This window comes from Anopheles arabiensis, chromosome 2 (genome assembly GCF_016920715.1).
Source record: "Anopheles arabiensis isolate DONGOLA chromosome 2, AaraD3, whole genome shotgun sequence".
Taxonomy (NCBI): Eukaryota; Metazoa; Arthropoda; class Insecta; order Diptera; family Culicidae; genus Anopheles; species Anopheles arabiensis.
Window position 1 is genome coordinate 89,151,770 of NC_053517.1, and position 23,024 is coordinate 89,174,793.

At 46.0% G+C, this 23,024-nt stretch overlaps 2 protein-coding genes and 2 non-coding genes across 5 annotated transcripts; 3 read left to right on the forward strand and 1 right to left on the reverse strand.

Annotated features, from left to right (window-relative positions):
• Positions 1–2,657: 2,657 nt before the first annotated feature.
• On the forward strand, positions 2,658–4,541 carry LOC120893710. The gene is made up of 3 exons (XM_040295761.1): positions 2,658–2,798; positions 3,307–3,750; positions 3,832–4,541. The coding sequence occupies exons 2-3, from the start codon at positions 3,366–3,368 to the stop codon at positions 4,488–4,490; spliced, it is 1,044 nt and encodes a 347-aa protein (XP_040151695.1). The 5' UTR covers positions 2,658–2,798; positions 3,307–3,365; the 3' UTR covers positions 4,491–4,541.
• Positions 4,542–17,269: 12,728 nt separating this feature from the next.
• LOC120897562 lies at positions 17,270–18,230 on the reverse strand. Of its 2 annotated transcripts, none has more exons than XM_040302540.1 (2): positions 18,097–18,230; positions 17,270–17,946 (listed from the first exon to the last, which is right to left on the reverse strand). In XM_040302540.1, exons 1-2 carry the CDS (start codon positions 18,136–18,138, stop codon positions 17,410–17,412), a joined length of 579 nt encoding a protein of 192 aa, XP_040158474.1. In that variant the 5' UTR covers positions 18,139–18,230; the 3' UTR covers positions 17,270–17,409. The 2 variants fall into 2 exon arrangements, with proteins under 2 accessions (XP_040158474.1, XP_040158473.1); XM_040302539.1 differs by having other exon boundaries at positions 18,025–18,230.
• A 113-nt stretch (positions 18,231–18,343) lies between these two features.
• Trnam-cau lies at positions 18,344–18,415 on the forward strand. The gene has a single exon. It is a non-coding gene; the product is annotated as a tRNA-Met (tRNA).
• A 3,747-nt stretch (positions 18,416–22,162) lies between these two features.
• Trnam-cau lies at positions 22,163–22,235 on the forward strand. The gene has a single exon. It is a non-coding gene; the product is annotated as a tRNA-Met (tRNA).
• Positions 22,236–23,024: the final 789 nt, after the last annotated feature.

Here is a 23,024-nt window from a genome sequence, read left to right on the forward strand (position 1 = left end):
TGCTTGATTTTCGAGTGTCCCTTTTTGGCGGACAATCTGTTGAATATTTATTTATTTCGTACGATTGCAATTTTGCAGCCCGCGCCGAACAAACCAAATTCGTCTGTTTGATTCGTCTGAATTTATTTCGAGGTCAGCATCGACTGCCATCATACAACATTTGAGTTTTTTTTTCTCCTTTGCGAGGGAAAGTTAAGTGTCGTAAGGGGTTTGCATTCGCTTGGATGTTCGTGCGGAAGCAGACGTTGGTGGAAATAATGCAATCGTCGCCGATGACACGTTGACACTTTTGGGTGTATTTCCTGCATTCTTTGACAACACACTGAGTAACACAAGCCGAAAATCCGTGAGGCGGTCTGAAAAAGGCTTTCTTTTCTTCGCTAAGGTCAATCACAGGCGCTTAATCAGCGCTGTACGGAGCCCGAACTGAATCTCATTGCCCTAGAGTCCACTGAGTCATACATGGACGAGCAGAATTGGTTTAAAATTTCAAAATAAACAACTGAACAGCTTTTCAAATTTAGTTCGAAGTTCATGTTATAACTTTCTGAAGAATATATCAAGCTTCTCCAATATATTGATATTGACTATACAGACAATATTTAATCAACCATCTTTACACGACATCCAGAACTTGGTCTAAAAGCGTACCTTTTTTATAGAAATTGCTTCCACTTGATACCGATCTCCTTTCTCAACATTCAAGGTTACGCTTTATTGAATGAAAAATACGATCAGCGCGTTAAGCGAACCGTTTTGCGTGCGAACCGTAACAGCAATTACACTTAATCCAATAATCTCCTGCACCTGCATCCTACCGGCTTCGCTTGCAAATGCGATTGATACAATCAGCCGATGGTTCTGCTGATCCCTGGCATCTTCTCTGCAGTCCTTGGACTCAGCCCCAAAATTCCCAGAATTCGCCGCTACCTTTACGCTGCTTAGAAGCGAACCAACCGAAACGATCAAAGCTGCCCGCAACCAAACTCGATGGGGCGTGGTGCAGAAGCTGCGAAAAAATCGATTTCCTTTGTGCAAAATATTTCCGATCTTCACACTTGCCTGGGGGAAGGGAGTCAGCCACTGCCGGGGAAAGATGCATTCCACCGCTTGAAAACAGATCAACCAACAGCGATTAGACAGGGGTTGGGACCGCTAGTATGATGCGTGTTGGTGTGCATCAGCCCCTTGATTACATTCGGAAGCTGAGAACAAGAGCATTGAAAGCATCTCCCCCCCAAAAAAAGCGTCATCAACTCCCGCTCCAGACTCGCGATCATTTATCAATAGGGACTGCCTGGGGGAGATGGAAGACGGAGGGTGTAACCTGACCACGAAAATGTTGCCTGTGCAGAAGCAGAAGCGATCAAAGATCGTATCGTACCCGTGCCGGAAATGAATGCAGCAAGTAGAAGAAACGTCCGTTTCCCTGGTCGGTGGATAAAACGGTCGGCGAGGGGCAGCAGAAAGGACAATCACATAATTTATTCCGTTTTAATTGCAACCTGTAAAACTGGCAGTGCCCACAGAAGAGTACCAAGAAGCGCGCTTGAATGATGTACTCGCAATTAAGTTCTTAACTTGCGCGGGATGCATTGTGGTGTGCATGGAACGTAAAAGCGCCCAAAGGGCTGCTGTACGGTGGTGAGTTTGCTGGTGTTGCTAACGATGTCACTGGTGGATCAGACGGCAGGTTCGAACAAAGGCGTGCACTGCAACCTGAAAGGAACCGAAACCTCAATCGGTAAGTGCCGTGAGTTGAAAAAGTGTGCAATTTCAACAACAGCCAAAACCGGAGAAATCACAAAGTTTCGCTTCTTGCGCCCCTGCGTGCTGCCGTGGTAAGAAAACATCCACAAATGACGAACTCGTAAAGACGCAAGACGATTAAACAGAAGGAGAAAATAAATTTTACTCAACTTTTACCTCTACCTCCCGTGGCCGCCGATTCCCGTTTCGGAACGTTTAACGCAGCACATTACATCAGTGTTTTTTTTTATTCAGTGCCGACCAGGTTCACAAGCATTTCGTCACGAAATAGACCCTGCCAGCGCCTGCCCGGCCGGTAGTGTGAATAATGACATGATTAATCGCCACAAATTGCGCCACCGCCTCGGCACTACCGCAAACGAGCGCACCAAGTGCCATTCGGGCGAACCGTCTCTCACGGTAGCGCAGCGCCGATTGCCACCGGGAATCGGCGCTATCTGTTGCGACGAGCATAGCATGGCACATAGGCCTGCCCTCTATAGACGCTTAATGGCGTGTGCCCGGTGGCTACTGCACATCTCGGACGGACGCACCGCGTGATTAGCCTTCCCTGTTTCCATCGCAATCTATCCCCGGGGCGATGGTCAAGTTCATAATTTACTACTAAATAGTGGCGCGTATGGCATGAACTGTACGTGATTTTTTGCTTTCTACCCGCGATTATGATCCAGCAGAACGGTTTTAGGTTTAATATTTCATCATTTTTATGTTTTTAAAACATAAATAAACCTTTTTTATAACATTTTAGCACATTTTATCGTACTTTGGTTCGCGTTGGCGAAGTTCACGCGAACGTAAACAGATCGAATCAACGAACCGGCCGCTATAAACCTACGCAGCTTGAAAGTGACAGCGGTGCTCCGGCACGGCCATTCTGTCACTCGGTGGTTGTTTTGAGCAGCTGCGGCAGCGTCTTTCGTGTGTTTATTTTTGTGGTAAAAATATTGCATTCTGTACCGTTTTCCGAGTGCAACGTGGTACGGAAATTCGTTCCTAAGCTTCAAATGAACCTCCGCACGTTAAAAGTGGTAAGAAAAATACGGTGCCAAACAGTGTTAGCGTAGGTCGCGTGAAAAGGGAGTTCACCACGGGAGCGTGTGACGGATGCTTTGACGCTGCCGTAAATGCCGGCCGTCGTAGCGCAGAGAAGAATGCTACCAGCTGGTTAGGGGCTGTTATGAGCTAGTTTTTACGCTCTAAGTGCCTGTTGATAATGAATCAAATTACAATTTGAGTCCTTTTAGTGAGCATTACACACTGCAATGATTTTATTTTCTTGTTTTGGTTTGTTTTGATTTGTTTTGTTTACATTTGATGTTTCCTTGCGAGCATTATGACCTTGGCGGTCTGGCCGGCTTATGTTGCATGGTAATGGTTCGTCCAATTTAAACACAATTTCAGTCATTTTTCACCAAATAAGGTGTGAACATTTCAAAAATCTTACCCCGGTTTTTTTTTAATTCTTTTTCTTTTTATGAAATTTTCTGAATTTTGCTCTTCCTAATTGATATTGTTTGGGTTTTCGCTTCATTCTAGTTTATAGAATAGCTATACCAATCGGTGTATAAGTTTATCGCCTGCCTTTTGACCACAAAATGCCTTTCGCAATCGTGGAGGCACATGATGCGGGAGATGCTAACAAACAGCTCTACGTTGTGCCGGAAGGATGGCTTTTGGATACGGAACAAACGGAAACGATTCTACTGTGGCCAAGGTGCGATGGTCTAGAAATGTACAAACTGTTAACCGACGGTGAAAGTGTGGCCAACACCAAGTGGATAAAGATGAATTGCACAGTGAAAATGATTAATATACCAAATCTATCCGTTGCACATGGGCATGTTTCCAAGCTGAAAGGAGAATGCATTGAACCATCGGAAGACACTGCTTCGCAAGTAGTTCAAAAATGTCCAACGCCTAGCCCCTTGGAGGAAGAATGCTCTAACGTGCCTTGCGAAGAAGATGTCAGTGAGCAAAAAGGTAAATTAATTAAATAACATCACAGTTTTTAGCATTCAATAATTTCTCCTTTATAATTTCAACTGCCTTTTTTATCAATAGCTGAATCATCCTTTTCCAAAACTCACACAAAAACAATGGAAATTGCACCCGCATCGGTGCGAACAATATCCGAGAAAGATTTTTTCAACTTTCTGCTAAAAGTTAATCAAAAAATCACCCTGCTGGAGGCGTTGGTTCGCAAAATTACCGATAAAGTGGTTTACCTCGAAGCACAGGCGCAAATGCTCCAAAGCCGACTTAATTCTCGAGCTGTCCCAAAGCAGCCCATGATAAGCGATGTAGACTTTAAGCAAATCGATTGCTTGCAGAGCCTAGAAAGCTTCAACGAAAAGCTACTCGACAAAGAGTATCAGGACAAAATGTACCAATGGCTAAACGCGCAGATTACCGAAGTGAAAAGCGAGAACCGCATGACGGAGGCAATCGATGTGCTGTTTACCAAGCGGTTCATGACAAAGTGCAGCTGGACGGGGGTAGGGCGGGGCAGCGAAAAGATCGCCATGATGCGTATGGTCAACATTAGCAAGCTGTTTCGGCGCGTCGGCACGACCGCGAACATAATCGTGAACCAGCGGATGGTGATGCTGTTTTTTATGAAAAAGCTCCGGAACGCCGTCCGCCGGAGTGAGATGAAGCATCTGCGCCGCAGCACTTCGCATAATGTTCCCTCGCACAAGGTAAAGACCGAAAGTCAATAAAATGATTATCTCCTAGCGTCGCTGCAGGTTGCCGTACTGTTGTTTTACACACCTTTTGTTACATTTATGTTTGATTGCTTAGTGATGACATTTCCTGGCCCAATGCATAATAGCGAAAGAAAGCGTTGAAACTAAAAAAAACGGTACACGCCGGCAACGACCATCATCATCCGTCCAGGCAGCTAGCGCATTAGTAACGATAATTATGATTACAAAAGACACAAAAACAAATGCTTTATCCGCTCCGCAGGGTAAGAAAACCGAAGAGGGGAGGGTTGAAAGCGATCCCGAGTCGCTCCCCATTACACGGCGGCACCGCGAACAAGCAACGCGCTTGTAAACGATTAACCGTCAAGCAACGCGGCAGCACACAAACAACGTACCTTGGGGAAGGGTCCAGGGTAGATGATGGCCCGGTTAGTCCATTTAATAGATGATTTGATTTATAAACGCCCAGCCATTTATTATCGCGCTTGCCGACCTGTGCCGGGGCGATGGTGCGGCGCTGATCAATCTTTCGCGGGGTTTAAGCGACGAAGCGACGGCGCACGAAGACACTTGACGCACCACCGGGCGGACGATCTGCGCGACCAGGAAAAGAGGGACAAGTGGGGCGAATAAAATCATAACTCTTTACCGCGCGCAAACGGCGCAAGAGAGCGACAAGCGAGAAAGGAAGGTATAAATTTTCTTTATTAATGCGCTTAATGAGCGCAGTGAGGGGATTATACGGGCGATGTGAGAACTGTGTGAAGAGCGACAAGAAGCCTTTCGCTTTGCGCATTTACACACCGCAACCCCATCGTTGTAGAGGATTTGTGTGTGATGCTGCTGCAAGGTGTGGTGCCAGCTCAGGGAAGGAATTCGCCTGCAGCTGGGCGTTTGGGAGAAAGTGTTAGAGCTTGGTAGGGATTAGTGAATGTGATCGAGCTTGCAAGTGCACGGCGAGAAGAAATTTATCCAGCTGGCAGTTGGGAAAGGACAAAAAAGTTCGTAAATGAGCGGTTTTAATCGACCATTATACGTTTGATGATAGCGATTAGGGATTTAATAGTGAAGTATTATACTTAGTGCATAGCCGATTGCTCGTGAAATAGGGATCTGTTCTTGCAAGTTACCCAAAAGAAAAGGTAGAGTGCAATCGTACCGTAACCGCGTAAATATAATCTGCGTTTTTACGTGAAATTAGCAAAGATTAATCCTTATCAACATTGTAACTTTGGTTTATAAAAGACCTAAAGCAATGATAAACACGTGATCACCTTCTACGAAGCTAAGGGCGCAAAGAGTGTTGCGTAAGCGTGATCACAAGCTCTAACCGATGGCCCCTTTCCACAAGTTTAGCTATTTTCCTATATCCGCTTCCTTTGCCGCATGCTTATTAATCATCCCGCGCCTATTAGTGAGTCATTAAAGCTCGACAGAAACTTCATTTGACGGGGGAAAATATTGCCTCAAACGGACGTTCCGCAATCATCATTCACCCAACGGGCAACAAAGTAGATCGGCGGTGGGCAAAGGCGATCGTCACGCTCGTGTCATCCTTCGGCTAGAACGGTGTGACTAGAGCCACTCACTCTGCGCTGACGCCATCTCGCTAATGCGGCTCATTTGTTTGACGATGCATTAATTGGCGATTGCCGGGCGTTCGAACGTCCGAACGATGACGATGATGATGATGATGATGTTGCACTTCACAACCCACTGAGGCCTATCAACAATCGATCCGCGGACGGTGTTTTTCGTCCCCTCCCGCGCACCTCACAACACAGCTAGACAAAACGGTACAAACTGTCGATAGTTACCGGGTCGTTGATGGGATGGGTTGGGGCATATTGACAAGCCTTCGCCGAAACCCCTTTCCAACACACTTGACGGCCTATCGAGCACGCGCGAACCCATTTATTGCTTTATCGTGCAATTTCAAGGGGCACTTGGGGAGTGGGCATCAGGGGTTTTGAAGGTACCCGGCGCACTTGTGCAAAGTTTATTGGACCTCTGAGCGCCGCCACTCCTGGGAAGCCTCGAGTGGCCCCAGATTACAGTTCATTGAAAGTTGCACATACAGTAGTACATATGCAGTACAGCTAGTCCAGCCGGCAGCAGTTACCAACCATCACCGACGTATGTACGCTTTGGACAGGGTGCCACTTTCGAGCCCCCCCACTTGGACGGTGTCTCTCTTTCTTTCCCTCTCCCAACATTGTCATTGGCGGCGGTGGCATCCGTGTCGACTTTTGTGTCAATATTTACTCTAACCAGGTTGGTGACTAGATAAAGCGGTTATTGGCATACCATTTGATGGGGGCCTTTTTTCTAAAGAGTCATGCCGCCGGGTGTTGGATGGCGTGCTGATAGACGGCACGGGTCAGGAGAGTGATGTAAGAACGTTTACAGCTTTACAGGTGCTCGTTGATTTCTAGTAGATTAAGGATTTATCAATGTTAAGGTGGGATTTGTATTAATCAAGCTTTAAGAAATTAATAATGGACTTACCTCTAAAGCGCTGGCGATACCGACGGTTAATCCTAGCACTTCTGGTGAAAGATTTAACGTCATCGACCCTAGAATTAGATCCCGATATTACTTTGAGGGTGTACAAGAGAGCTTGAAGGTATGAATCATTCCACTAATCTGTTCAGCTTATCGGTGCATGTAGATCTAACTGGGTGTGCAATAAAAGTGCTATTGCTATGTGTTTAGGAATAATTTGAAGTATCTCCTTAACACCAACTTAATCTCAATCTCGAATCGTAATTGTGCCTTACGATTTTCTAGAAGTATTTAGGTCAGGGATCCTCAAACTTTTCGTTTGCGGGTCGCAATGTTTTGTAAATAACGTTCTCCAGGGTCATTTTGATTATACCCTTTGCTGTTTTAGTGAACGTTTAAATCTCGTTTTGTTAAGAACATATTCAGTGAATGCATGAAAATTATACAGCTTTCTATTATCGATGCTTGATTTTCATACTGAAAACTTAAAAATGAAATAGTTGATCAAATTAGTCGAAACAACAGATTATTTTTATCATCCTAAACTCATCGCGGGTCTTATGAAGTCCGCTGGTCGTTGTTTGGAGACCCCTAATCTAGGCCAAAGAGAAGTATTTCAACCGTTCTACAAGACATCTATATTTCCAATCGCAACAACAAAATATTGAAGATATCAATATCGTCCTATTATATCCTAAAATATTGCGCTTAAAAACCCCTCAAAACCCCTAAAATTCATAAAGCGATCGTTTACCTACCACCGATCGACCCTAATTTATAAGATCGCCTCGCTTTTAACTACATAAAAGTCTACGTTTTCGACCGTCTCTACACCGCAATAACACCAACCTGCCGCTCTTCACAAACGGCTATCAATTTTTATTTTGAAGCAATTCAACCCGCTACTATAATGGTCGTCCCCTATTAAGAAACATTCCCAGGCTTCGATCTACTCGATCGCCAGCAAAATCACGTCCACGGAAGGGAACGCCACGTTCGTACCTACTACGCCACAGAAAACCAGTCAAATTAATTGCTCATTGCAAACCGATCAAAACACACTGGACGGACTCGGTTTTGGGAGGAACTAAAAAAAAAGGCAGCTTGGCACATAAATTGCGCCCTATACCATGCACACACATGCACACAAAACTGCTTACGAAAAAAGCCAACAACTCCAACTCCATTTACCGGTGTCGAAAAGATCGTGTTCAAATTTACGTTATCAATTTGTATGATAATTAATTAGCACTTCGAAACCGCCGGACGATCGCCGTGCCACAATGGCGTGGCGGTGTCCTAGTGCAAGGGCATCTTCCCTCTCCTATCCCTCCGCTCCCCCACAAAAGAGCCAGAAACGGAGTTTTTATAGGCGAAGAAGCTTTTCGGAGCTGTTTGGTCCGCCGGCAGCGCTAAATGGTGTGGGAATGCTAATTCAATTTATCACCTTCATTTTCATTAACGAGCGTGCCAGGAACACACACACACACACAAACACACATCTCGGTGAGAGCGGTGTGAGAAGCTGTGGTGAGTGGTTTGAAATTGATTTTTTATCGCCCATCCTGCCTCCCCTAAAACAAAACCAAAATAAACCGCCGCAACGGAGCAATAAGAAAGCACCGGACCACTCCAGAAACGGGGCAAACGGTAACACACACACACACACACACACACACACTACCTCATCTCCATTAGAAAGCTTTTGCGCCGCCGTCACTGCGTTTTCGGTACGATCAATCCGCATTAAATGCAACAAAGTCCGCTCGATGACAACACCCGAAATGCAGCTGCCGATGGACGGTGATGCGTTTTGGTTTGCTGGGAATGCCACAGAGAAGAGGTGAGGCTATAATTTCACCTTTAATGTGCATTCCCTCCATATCGGACTAAAGTTTCCCAAGGCCCAACGACGGCGGCGATGGGGCTGATTTGCGTTTCATGCGCATTTTAGCGCAGCAGATGGAGAAAAGTGGGACGGATCATAAAATAATGATAATGCGTTTTTCATTTCACGCCTTCCGTGCGCGCGGGTCGCGAATGATGCACACATCAACCGGTGTCATTAATGTTGCCGCCGCAGCGTATGAACCGATGGATGTTCTGTGTTTTGCCAACCGGGCTATAACCAACAACGCATCAAGGCGAAAGTGTAAAATGCAAAATAAATTAATCGAAATGGAGTCAAATATTTCGGTTTGACAGTAATCATTTCCCTGTCGATGTGTAAGGTATATGGTAATGCATGTGCATTCGAAGCATCGTTCCAGGTTTGCTGGTTGATGATTTTCTGCCAAATGTATCCCATAAACGCTAGCTTTAAAATTGATATGACAATATTTTCCAAAAAAATAACCCAATAAGATTTTTTTTTCATTTTTATTTAACTAAACATGAAGATGGGAAGCACCAATGTTACATTTTGATGCAGTTTCAAAATCCATTCATCCAGCCGACCAATACAACAGAATCATATTTTAGCGTAATGGTATGAAATTTAACATGGCAAGATTACCCAACACTAACGTTTTTCTTTCTCTTTTCCGAGGAGAAAAATTTAAATTTTTAATGCTTAACACACTAACGTTAATTATAGCATCACTTTCAGTTTTATGATACTTTCGGCGTAAGGGAACAATTTTCATCCCTTTTTTCGTTCCTTCACGCACCGCGCGGCATGGGAAAGTCAACCCAGCGCCATTCTTAACGGCTTCGGCACATGTAAAACAATGAAGTAACAATACGTGGAGTCAAAGGAACTGAAGAAGCTTGTACAAGCCCCGTGCAACGACTCGCCGGAACGGAAAACCGCCCGTTCGATCATTAATCAATTACATAATTTATCACTGCACCGCGTGTCCGAAGGGGTGTGGCTTGGTAAGCAAACCGATTTTATCTTCTCGATCGCACACCCGTAACTGGTGCACTTATGCTGCAGCATCGTGACGACAGAAAACGCTCCAAAGCCACCGGCCTCCCTATCGCCCATTCTCACGATGAAGAGCTTCAAAGGTGCGGCCGTGTGGGTTGTGATCGCTCGCTTACGGTGCAATCGATGCAGCAACGGTGATCATTAGCGACTTAACACCTGTATACGAGTTTCATTGCATCCCGGCGGGACGATGATAAAATGTAACAATTTCGGCATGAGATCATCATTTGCATACTCGCCACTCCGAGGCTGGAATGGAACGGGACTATAAAACCATCATTCGACGCGAGCGGCCTTGTCTCGGATCGGGAGCATTCGAGCGCTCGTTTTATTGACGGAAGGAAGCGTTTGCGTTGCGCATCTTTCACTCCGAAAAGCGCCTCCGAACGATGATGTAATGTGTTAACTTTATGCTTCTTTTTATTGCCTCGCGTTGCGATGATATGTTTGGACAAACAGGTTCAAAAATGCATTTAAAGCCGGTAAAAAATGCGCTTGATAGTATGTGATTGAGGAATAAGTAAGAAGAAAAGAACCGATCCCCTAAATCGCGATCCTCTCATCATAGGACATCTTCCCAATGATGCTGCTTGTTTGTGCAACTAGCAACCAGCATAAGTTTAACATAAAACTCGCATTTAAACCCAACACACATTGTCACCGTTATCAGCCGATTAATTGCAAACGCGGTTAAACCTGACAGCGCACCCTGTAGAAGCTTGTAGGCGCGCTTTCACCACGTTTAAAACACAACCACACCCAAACCCTAAACGGCCTTGTTCCAGCAGCATGAAGCATAATCGGTTTTAACGGCGACTAAACACTCCTGGCTAAACGGCCCCGAAAAAAACAACAAAACGGCTACCCATGTAGTGTCGTGTCGTCGCACCCGTCCCGTTCACGGGACGCGATTAATCCGAAATAAATCTTCCCAACAAATGGCTCTGACCTTCCGTGCCCGTTGCACGAGTCCGAGTGGTCACAGTTGCCGAAAATCGTGGCTAGGCGTGTGACGATTTATGCTTCAAACGTATACACACACCCTGATGACGCGGCTCACGACCGTTCTAAAGCCAATGATCATAAACTACGCACGCGCTAGCCTTAAAATCGCATCTCATTTTCTGGGGGAGGGCGAAGATCACGCGAGATCACGCGCATGATCAAAAAACCCCAAAACTGTGTGGACACGTCCTAAAAAAATCTTTTCCCCAGCAATGGGTTCCAGGCTTTTTTACCAAGAAATAGGCTTTTTTGTCTTCTAATATCTCCGACAACCAAAAAACATACGCACCCACGGAACGTAAACTAATCAGCCAGGGCAAAGTGACACACAACTCAGGGGGTTTCGGAATGAATTAAAACTTCACCTTCTCGCACTGCCAAATGGATGAAAAAGAGAAACAAAAAGCATGCCTTCGACAACTATGCGCGATCTATTTTGCGCTTGCTATCTTAACGATCCTCGGCGCACGTTCTGTCCTTCTTCTAACGCGATGTGACAATCCTGCCAATAAAACGCCTTAACAGATGAGCCTTCCATCAGGCACGTTTCGTCGCCAAACGGAGGGGGTGTGAGTAGCGCATTACAATAAGTCACCGGCAAGACTGCGACCAGTTCCAAAATGGTCCCACTAGCTAGCATAGGAAAGGCAACCGTTCCCATACCGGCAACCGACGAAAGCAACGGTGAATGGTAAAATGTCACCCGCGCAGGTCATCCGGCGAGGCAAATTATCGTCGACCCGTAAATTATGGTGCCCATTATGCCGCACCCCCACAAGCCCAATCCCCCCTCCAAAATTGCGGCAAAAGTGCACCGGGCACCGCGTGGCAGGTTACCACTGAACGAAAGCTGGCTCCCTGTCTGCTTGGCGCTTCACACACCCACACAGCCTAGGCGGTGCTCCAACTGGTACCGTTTGATTTGTTTGAAAATGCTTGCCCTGTTTCACTTCGCCTTGCTGTCCACTTTTGTGCGTGTGTTTGTATCTGTTTGTTCGTTTCATCTTTGCCTACACCCAAGACACCACCCCAGCATCATTAGAATAATAATCTCGCTGGACTAATAAAATGGGCTGACGTACACATGCTGCTGCTGCTGCTGCTGCTCATCCGTGGTCTCGTACCGTGTGCGACGTGTGGCATAAATGAGTGTTTCTCGATAAGGCTCCGACACGGTTCCGACTACCGATAAAGCACAGGGCGGCAAGCATGAAGCTTCATTTTAGTTGGATGTTACGATGGGATGAAGAAATAGAGGAGAAGAGTGGAGAAATGTCGCACAAATGACCAATTTTGAGGTGGTCGTCTATTGATCGCAGTACATCGTTTTCGATCAAGACCGAATTGAAAGAGAATTAGAAAAGCTAATTTCTTTTGAATTAATAAAAATAGTCCTTCGAACCGGATTCTCACAACTTTGTTCTTCGTCTCCTGACGGACATTATCATACGTACAGAAGCCAAGAAACAAGGAACGCTTATTCACTAATGAGTACCTGTTTCTGTGGCATTTGTAAAAAAGTACTCAAAAACACTTAAACATTATATTATTATCTCCACCCGATGTATATCTCAGACATTTCTCGATCAATTAATTATCTGCTCGGGTCGGTGGAGCTGATACATGGATGTTGACGCTACAAACTTATTGGAACTTCTAATAATTTTCGTATCATTTTGCTATATCTCTTCTTCTTTATCTTTCAAAATTCCTTTAAATTTGATTTTATGGTAATTATCACACCTCAATTTCTCATGAAATTTTACTCACCTCCAACTAACTGCCTTTGCCTACCCTGGCTGTATTTGCACTAACACTATTCTTACACGGCGGCAAAGACATCGGGCCTCAGATGACGGATAAGGGCATCACATACAACGCTTGAAAAAATCACCGTTCCACGTTTGCTGCTCCTACCCCTAATCCCCCCCTTTCCAAGCCCACCCTATCACGGCCATGTTACGACCGCCCGGTAATTGTGGCAATAAAAGCTACCTGATGTGTAATTACGGCTACCCCGCCCGACCACAAAGCGCGGGCGCGCGTGCAGATCAAAAGAAAGTAGCGGGTGCGGTCGGGTTGCGGATGCGGACATTTGCACAAACGTGCCGGTACGCACTGCCATGCAGCTGCCGGTGTGCTCAAAATGCGGCACAGGGTCAAAGCGGAAATATGGCCAAAACTTCGTCACTGCATTCGGTAAAGGGTTTCACGTCGAGCCGTCGACTTTTGTGGTTCAATTTTGAGGCTACGCTTCGTGCATTGCGATTACAACTCTGTTCTGTTTGCCATGTTATGCAGACTACTGTGGGAAAATTATTTTATGTTTTTAATATACCTGAAAATAAGTCTCCAAGTTAGAGTGTATTTTTTAACAGACTCCCCTCTATCTCTCGCGTGCAATCATTTTTAATTAATTTCCCTACATTAGCAATCGCTGAAGCTTCTTTCTAATGGACGGTGTATTTATCACTTGGCCGAAAGCTTCAGCCAGCGTCTCAGCCCAAAAGCTTCCCTTCTGATTACAGGCGTTTAAGCACCAGTTCACTAATCATAGGATAGAAAAATACCACCGATAAGCCAACGGCATCCCAAAATACATTCGCTCAAGGCACTCGGCGTTTTAGGCTTTTGCCGCCCGGAGCCGAAAAAATGTCTTTAGCCAATCTTAAATGCCATCTTTTCAATTGCCTCACTTTTCTGAGTGCTCTCTCTCTTTCTCTCTGCGGGCTAGTCGTGTAGCACGGCAATGTGAAAATACAGCCCACCAAGTACCGAGCTAATCTAATCGGCCACTTCCCGTCCACCCAGCCTCCAGATTCCCCGGGTAGCGCTCAACAAACCGGCCCGCTCGCACGCTTTCGGGCGCCGTTTGTCACATAATCTACTTGCCAAACATAAACTTGGCTTCCTTCACCTTCCCCGAGCCTTCTAAACACATCATCATCATCACCGTCGTTGGTCGGGCTTCGATCGGTCCCAGTTAGCAGCATTTTCCCATTACCGAGCAACGGAGCTTATCGCAAAACCGTGCGCTGCCGGTGGAGCAGAGCCCGCTCCAGGTGAAACAATAATGTGTAGCACTCCATTTCGTCACAACAAGTGGCACCGGCATTCCAGTTTTTCCCACACTTCAAACATTAGAGGCCTTCCTCCTGGTAGCGGGACACCGTTGAGCTTCCTTTTGATGTCACCAGCTGCGGACTGCGGGGGAAAACCGGTCGAAAGTTATCACAAACGCGTCCATATTCCCCGACATGGCGGTGACAAAGTGGCAGTGTTGTCCCATTCCGGGCTACACCTTCGGCACTCGTGGGACACATTCTCTAGGGGAGGATGTTGTGTTGATCGTGTGATGTGTATTTGAGCGGCACGGGGTTTAAAGAGCGAAACATATTTAGATAAATTATTGATAAAATGCAAATTCCTCTACGACCCAGGGATCGACAATATCGACAATTTCTACAACAAGAAAAAGTCAAATGTTATAGAAATGAAAATTTTAAGAAGATACAATCTAGCAAAATGTGATTGTGGAGTGATTTAAGCTTGCTTCCTCTTTTCAGCCATGTTTTAGCTTATACTTATAGCATACTTATATAAATCTATTGCGCTACAGCACCTCAAGAAAAACGTTTGATGAACCTTTGTCGAACACTGTACCAAGAGGATTAACGTTTGACTGACCATGAGGACATTTTAGATTTATGTTTTTTCACAATCGCATTGTTTGCAGTGCTGAGCAATGCATAACGGTTGAATGGAAAGCGCTAGTGATTTATGTCTATTCAAATACGTTTCTGCCATTAACGGTGCAGCAGATAATGCAATTTATTTTATTGAATTACAGCAATTTCAATTTAAAAGCAAAAAATGTAAATGAAATTATGGGTTTCTGCTTAATACTTGAAGAAACACGAATAACAAGATAGATCTTTAATATTTTATGAGCACTATGTTTTTAGTTAAACAATACGATACACCTTAACTTACCAACAGATCATTCAGTTATAAACTTGAAAGCTATATTGATACAGGGAAAAAAGTAAATAAAGTGCCCGATGTCCTCTGCCATCAACTCGTTCGACCCGGTACCCAAATGCATGCGCGTTCCATACGTTAGAATTCAGCCAAACATTCCAAATGTCCAAGAGCTCGAAGGCAGAGCGCTCAAAGAAGATCATTAGTCTTCCATTCCCCACCACATAACAGTATTCGCTAATTTTCTAAAATCGTTCTTGATCGGTTATTTGGTCCCCCTATTCTGCTGGTGAGACAATTTGCTAAATTACTAAATTATAGACCCGCGGTCAACCTCCAGCTTGGGATCGCAGCTGAGCATCGCAGTTGTATTTTAATTAGCAACCGTACCCGCCGCCCGTATTCCAAACCGCATCGAACCCAATCGAGGTTTTGGAGATTCCGTCTTTCTGGAAATTAATGCCACATCCTGTCACATCTCGATGTCATCAAATTCATTAAGAGATTTCGGTGTGTCCGCGATGCTTTTATGCGCCCATTCGCTTCCACCCGACCTGAGCGGCGCGCGCGCGCGTAGAGCTGGTGGCAGTAAGAGGGCAAAAGCGCGAGAGAAATGTGCGCCATTGAGCACCTCGCGATCGGGCATGATCGAGCGCGCCTGTCGTAACACTGTCACATGGAGGACCAGTGTTTATAATCTGCCTCGCCCCGCGGCACCTTGCAGATACCTATCCCATTGCCATTCGGTGCCTCAGAAATGAGGCTATCTTTTCAATGAGTTTGATTTCGAGCCGAGTGACACAAATCCTCGGAGTGGTGCCCTCCCGGGGATTCTGGCCGCATTGGGTCGCTTTCGGCGAACGCCGGACGATAATCGGATCCTTTCGGCGGCGGCACACCGGGGTCCGTTAAACCGATTTCCCATGCCTTTCAGCGTGCGGGACACCGGAAAGCTGGTAGGCAGCAGTAGGTAATTTTCTTCGCCTTAATGCATGTCAACATAACCTCCGTGGCGGTAGCTTTTAACGCCCCTGCCTGCCTCCAGACATTTTGTGGTTTTGCGCCTGAAGTGGTCGATTATTGCCGCTAATCTGGGCAGGACTTGATCGAGAAACTTGGGTCTCTCCACGCGTTCCGTTGCTGGAATTTGCGAGAAGGGAGGAAGGGTACCCAGCCGTCCAGAGCAAGCAACCGGAGTTGCGCGCATTGATAAACGGACGACCGTTAAATACCACCTGCTGGGATGAAGGGTGGGGAAGCAGCAATAAGAAGCGAGCAAAAGATCGAGGAATCTGAAATGTTTGCCACTCAAAATGTCACCCGAAATCCTGCCGATGGGTGTAATTTTACTTACCTTAAATTTACGCATTAGTGTTATCATCAATAAAGCTTTACCGCCCGAACTGTGGTTCCGTAGAGTTTCGGCAAAGGCAATGGGGTCATTTTACACCCATTTGTGTTTTTGACTTTTTCTTACGATTCGTACTTTAAATTGGTAAGATGCATTCGTCAACAAGACCCAATACAATGAGGACTTAGAGCACCAAAACACCAAATTTTCCCTGTAGAAGAAAGAAGATGGTGAAGAATTCAGAGAACACAAAACCATGACAAAATGCTAGCAGATAAGAGACAATTTTGGAGAGGATGCCAATGTAACTTCAAAAGGGAATGGAAATTTCAGGATATCTCGATGCATAACTCAACAAACGAAGCCTGAATTAATTATTTTGTATTAAATGCACACCGGAGAGCGTTTAATGCCCTTATTCCCCCAGTGTCTATCATTGCTTTGTATCATTGCTTTCAATAATGAAGCAATCTTCTCATCCCACAGTGGATGATGCCTCAATGACTTCTCAATGATGTACGCGTCTAGACACGGGTAACACCCAGACCAGACTACGTACCAGTTGTCAAAGTTTAAAAAGACTTCCACCGTAACGCAACAACCAACCAAACAAATGGAATCGATACCCTTCGCAAGTCCCATTTACGGAGATTCTGACATCCCAGGCAAGGTTGATGGTTGATGATTTGTCGTGTCGGGGCACCGACGGTAATGGATTGTGAAAGCAATACCATCCAACGAACATGACTTCTTCACCAAATACGTACTCAGCCGACGAACGAGAGCAATCCAACCGAACGACTCAATGTTACTTTCAGCCGTCAATATTGATTCATTTCGTACAATATCGTTACGGATCGCTTTCGTCACCCACAACACAAAGATAATCCCACTACGTGTGAACCCGGACAGCTTTTACCATCTTTGCAGCAGACAATGAAGATGATGATGTTTCATTTCTTTTACATTTAACTTGCGCCTTGGTGGGTGGAAGAATTAGGCAACACTTCAGGGCGATTTCCAGTGATGGAGCATTTCCACCGAGGCTCCTGTCAATGCTGAACTTCAATTTAATTAGAATGGAGCAATAAAACGTCAGTAACGAATAAAACGACTGTATCAAAAGGTTCAAGCGATCGCTCTGCCCACCCCTCACACTATTCCAACGTTTCCATATCCTTCAATCGCTCCACGAGATCACGAATTTCGTTCAGCAGCTTCATGCGCGTCTGCTGCTTGCTCGTCTCAAACAGTTCCGTGTGCAGTACTTGTAAATTTTGCTCTCGGTGCGGCAACAGACCACGATCTCCATCGGGATGCAGCTGTTTGGTCAAATCTTCCGCAGCTTTAACGGGTTCTGTCATCAGCTCTGGTTCTGGCACAGTTTCACGCACCGCTTCGGAGTCCAACTTCGAACTGTGTGTCCAATTTTGTTCGATTTTCTCGATCGATTCGTCAATGAGCCGCGTTACTTCCTCTTTCAGCTCGGACAGAACCTGCGCAGCGCTACAGGATACGGCCGGATTAATGGACGGAAGCTTCGGTGTGCATCCCTGACCGTCCGAATCGCTCAGCTCGCTGAGAGTGTCCGAGACTGATCGCTTGGTTTCCTCCTTCGATCCATAGCATCCACCCGAACGCTCCTGCTGGTGCTGTTGAATCTTTCGCATAGTTAACCACCTATTCGATTGCGACTGTGAAAGGAGGGAAGTTGAAAGGGCACCATTGTTGAAATTAAATCACTCCAACACAACCGTTTAGCAAACTCTCACATCCTTCCGTGACACTTTCGGTAGATCTTGCTGCGGGGCGGAATATATGCGACCACCGTACTCCACAATTACCTTTTTCCCGACCGTTCGGATAGGATTAATTGTGGTCTCCATCGTTTACAGAACAAAACCGAACAAACGATGCGACCGGATTGCTGCGGCGAATGTGTAGCTTCGCCAAGCCTGCTACGAATGGAAGCAGAATAGAAATTAGTGTTGTCGTTTGAAAAAGGACAAGAATTCGCCTTCTTAGATTTCATAAATCATGCAAAAGCTGGATACTGGACCAACCATTTATTTTTATCGCAAACTCTCACAGAGCAGAGTGGCGCAGTGGAAGCGTGCTGGGCCCATAACCCAGAGGTCCGTAGATCGAAACTACGCTCTGCTAATATCAGACGGAAGAGAGGCATTACGCATACAAAGAATATCGGTGGTTATCAATGTGTTCTCTTCTTTTTATCTAAACATTCTGAAAAGCTACTTAAAAAAATGAAAAAAAGCGTATATTAAATATTAAACATTTGTTAAGCAACTTTTTTCCAAATACTTAATCTAGAATGCATCAAACGGTACTATTTTGGCTTAACAAATTATTTTTGTATTAAAAATCATCAGAAGTTTTAGACTGATATGATAACTATAATGCAGTAATGTAAAACACGCAATATCTTCAAAACATACATTTTTAATATCCCGAAAGTACAATCGTCTTGTCGGCAGTGACAGATCGATGGTAATCGGGCTGCCCAAAAGTAAAAGCCCACCACCAACCACCGCGCTCCACCAAAAAACCCTTTCCCCCTGCCCCACCCCATCCTTCTAAAATGAATCGTGATTGCAAACTGGAAGCTCACCACAAGAGCCGAACAATCACTCGAGGCAAATTGAAAATGCACAACGCCCCAGCACGCCGCGCTGGAAGTGGAAGCAGCTTACCGGCGCAAAACCACCAGGACCAGCGCATCCCCGTGCGTGCGTATCCCTTTCCACAGACAAAAACAACAACAAAACTACCGTCTTGTTCATAGTCACCCGTCGCTACAATACAAATCCCACCGTCATAGCAACGAAAAACCCCTCCGCGCAAGCTAACTGACAAAAGGAAACGGTTGCGGATTGCGAAAGAACAGCAGCAGCAGCAGCAGCATCCGAAACCCAAAAACCGCAACCGCAACCTCGGCGATCAACAAAAAAAAGGACGTAAAGAGCACGGCGTGGTGAGGGAAAATGGGTTCGAACAACAACAATAACACACGGAACAGACAACAACACACAGCAGAAGGGAAAAAAACTGTTGCAAATAAAGCATCCCTCTCGCGCGCGCAACATTCATTCTCTGCTCTCCCTTACCCCCACCCTAGCAGGGAAGAGAAAAGAAATCGCAGCCTCCTTAATGACAGCAAAAAGATTTCGCTCGAAAGGTGCGCGACGAACCCTCGCGCGCGCGCGTGTGTGGGGACCAACGGACACGAAAAGCCACCGCGAAATATCATCAGCAGCAGCCGCAAAAGAGAACAACGGAGCAGCGCAACCAACAACAAAATTCAATTCCTTCCTTCTGCCCCAACGAGGCACGATCCTTTCTTCCGTGCATTCCCTTGCCCATCCAGATCACTGCCGAACGTCCGAAAAGGGGTGGTGGTGGTCCGTCTGCTGTCCAAGAGCGAAGCGACAGGCAAGAAAGAGAGTGACGGAGTAGAGTAGAGGATAGAGGGAAAGGCAGAGAGAGAGAGTGAAAAGGGAACAGCAAACGAGTCATCTTAAAGGCCGTGAGAACGTTTTGCGTTCGCGAGTTCCCAGACTCGTGCTCTTTCGTAAATTGCACGCGTCCCAAACCCCCTGTTTTCCCCAATGATCCCACTCTCCCACCCCTCTGTCACTTCCAATCGAACTTTGATCTCGAACAAACCCCGCAACAAGGGGAAGGGGTAGGATATATAAAAAAGGAGCATCAACTGGGTGGAGCAAGAGAAAGAGAGAGAGAGAGTCTCTAGAGTGATCGTTGGCGGTGATCGAAAAGGGAATCCGTTTTCCCTGCCCCATTCTCAAACCCCGTGCAACCCTTGTGAGGCGCGCATTCCGTCTGCGATCGCGCGCGTGTTCAACAATGGCACAACCGGTGGCTTTCTGAACGGGTCCGGAGGGTAGACCTGCACCCTTCGGGGTTGCGCGCCCGGCGTGTGTCTGAGCAATGTGTGCCTGCGATGCCCTACCTAACCCCACCACACCATTCTCTGCTCGATCAATCTGTTCGTGTTTTTATTTGCGCTAGCAGAAATGAACGCGAGGCGAATAGAGCTAAGAGAAAACGGGGAGAACTTTGCCGCCCCATGCGCCTTATCCTGCTTGGGATATGTCGCTGACCGTCATCTACCATTTCTTCTCCTTCTCCTTTCCACACGAGCGCGCGAGCACACACACACCAATCGAATGGATCGAAATTGAATGGGAAAGGATTCAGCCCGGTGCTGCTTGTCGCTTCCAGTACACGAACGCGTGTGCGCACGCTTCCAATTTCGAATGCGCCACACCGCGGCAGCCTCCCGCTTGTGTTGCGATGTGTTGCGCCACTCTGGCACGATCCGGGCGCAAGCCATATCGCGCAGGAAGCTCTACGTGGCGGACGTGGGATTTGGTCGGACCGGTGGGAAATGAATCACTCACGTTCGGAACTACCTGATCGCCGGTGCCAGAGGGAGCTGTAAGGACCACGGAATAGGAGTGTTGAAGTTAAGTAAATGAACGAAGTACAGTGTTTGATGTTATTTTTTAATTTAAAAAAGCCTAGAAAATCATTTAATAAACATTCAATGATAAATCTTTTTCACTGTTGATCATTCTGTTCTTGGATAAAAATTATTATTATTTAATATTATTTCACTTGATGTGCGGTCATTTAAGCTTAAATAATTATAATATTTTTTAATAATGTAATTTAATCAGCCAAACTACAAAATCCAGCATTTCAACGTTATATCTGATTAAACTTCCAGAAAGATATATTAGAATAGTGTTTCATTTTGTGTATGTTTACCAAGCAAACGACACTTTACGATCAATTGCGATATGGATTTCAATCATTACTGAATCGAAATGCAGACATTTTAATAGGATTTTTCAGTTAAGTTTTTAAAACTACTTCATCTTGTTATTTGTTTGCTCACATTCCCAACACTACTGTACTCACTCCACCTCCGGTACATTTCACGAGTACACGCCAAAACTAAGATACCAATGTCATAGCAAACAGCATACCACGCGGATGAAGTGATTGGTACCGGTGCCAACGTATGTGTGTGTGTGTATATGCAGGTCAGAGAACTGGCATGTCCGCCAGCCACTTACGGCAGCAAGTTCAAATTACCCCTCCTGCTTCATCTGTGACCACCACTTCGCCATCAAACCTTTCCCCACCCCATTCAACTATAATCTAGCATCGAGAGCCCGTATATGTTCGTGTGCATGTACGACCCCCATGTACGTCCCATGCCGGCAAGCAAAGCTACAGCACACAAAAAAAAATCCGGGGGCACGCGCGCTCATTCGTAAGATCATCGCGCGCATGAACGATTCAGCGTAGCGCAATTCACTCCGATCAGACGAAGGATTACGATGGGCAGGGGGAATGCTGAAGGGTTTCTGTGGTCGAGGAGGGGTATATCTTCTTTCCCAGGCTTTGCGACCTGTGTCGGTGCAATGGCGCACGCCCGGCACCCTCAATCGTGAGACCACTTCTCGCAGAGCGGGCGGCAGTAGTGGTCTTGGCACGATCTGCGATCTTGCGTCTCGGTTCCTCCAGGCACTCCTTCCACCCGTCTCCGTAACATCCGAGAGTGACCTAGGGAGAGATCGAAGGGAACGAAGCAGTCGACGAGGTCTACGATTTGCTTCACCTATGCCTCGCCTCCTGCCTGCTTCCGGCAGGGTAAGCTGCCTTATAAAGTTATTCATATTATTATCTAATTTATATATACGATGGAAATTGGTGCTCACGATTTGCACATTGTTGGGGCGCCTTGTGAGCGATGGGTGGAATTATGCCAAACGGAGAACCCAGGGGACATTTCCTGTAAAGACAGAAGGTAGGGTGAAGATAATTAAACTAATTGAAAAGAACTTCCCCTTCTATCAGCTTGCCTCGATAGCGCAGTAGGTAGCGCGTAAGTCTCATAATCTTAAGGTCGTGAGTTCGATCCTCACTCGGGGCAGGGAAGAAAACTTACTTTTATTTGTTATATTACACTTAAATATATTTGTTGATTGGTTTTACTTACTTACTATACATCATCATTATTATCATTTGACTTTGACTCTTTGTGTCTTGATCCTTGACTAATGGTTTCTTCAACACTTCATGCATTTATTCGCATTATTACAACAAAGGGCTACACGTGATACTTCATTAAAAACGCCCATCTCCTCTAGTGCACCTACTCGCTTTCTTTCATAAACACAGTTTCATTATTGCCGTACGTAAATTAAACCCTGTCTTACGGGCGGCTCCCCAGACAGGAATGAAACACTTGGGCGGTGGTGTCGTCCGTTGTCTTTTGTGCGAGCTTAGAAAACATGACAGCTTTACGAATGCCGACCGATGCCCAAGGCGGCCTCACGTGATAGTCGCGTCTAAAGCCCCCGAAAAACCGTCACCGCCATTGTGGCCGGCGTGAGGCAACACGAACCACACCAAAAGCCAACCGCGATGCAGGGCACGACCCAAAGCAAGAGCAGACGGTGAAGACGGTTCTTATCTCGTGACCGCGCACGACAGACAAGCGCTCTGGCGAGTTTTCGCAAGTCAGATTACGATAACGAACGGGTCGGCCAAACGGGCCCGATTCCCCTCTAATGGACAAACTCTGTTCGTGAGTGAAGACTTCCACCAAACCAAGCCTACACACGCCCCATCGTGCTGCTGCCATCTACCTAATGCAAAGGGCTCTCTTTCTCTCTCCAGCTGTTGTTGGCCATTGCTGGCAAGTGGGCGTTTCATGACC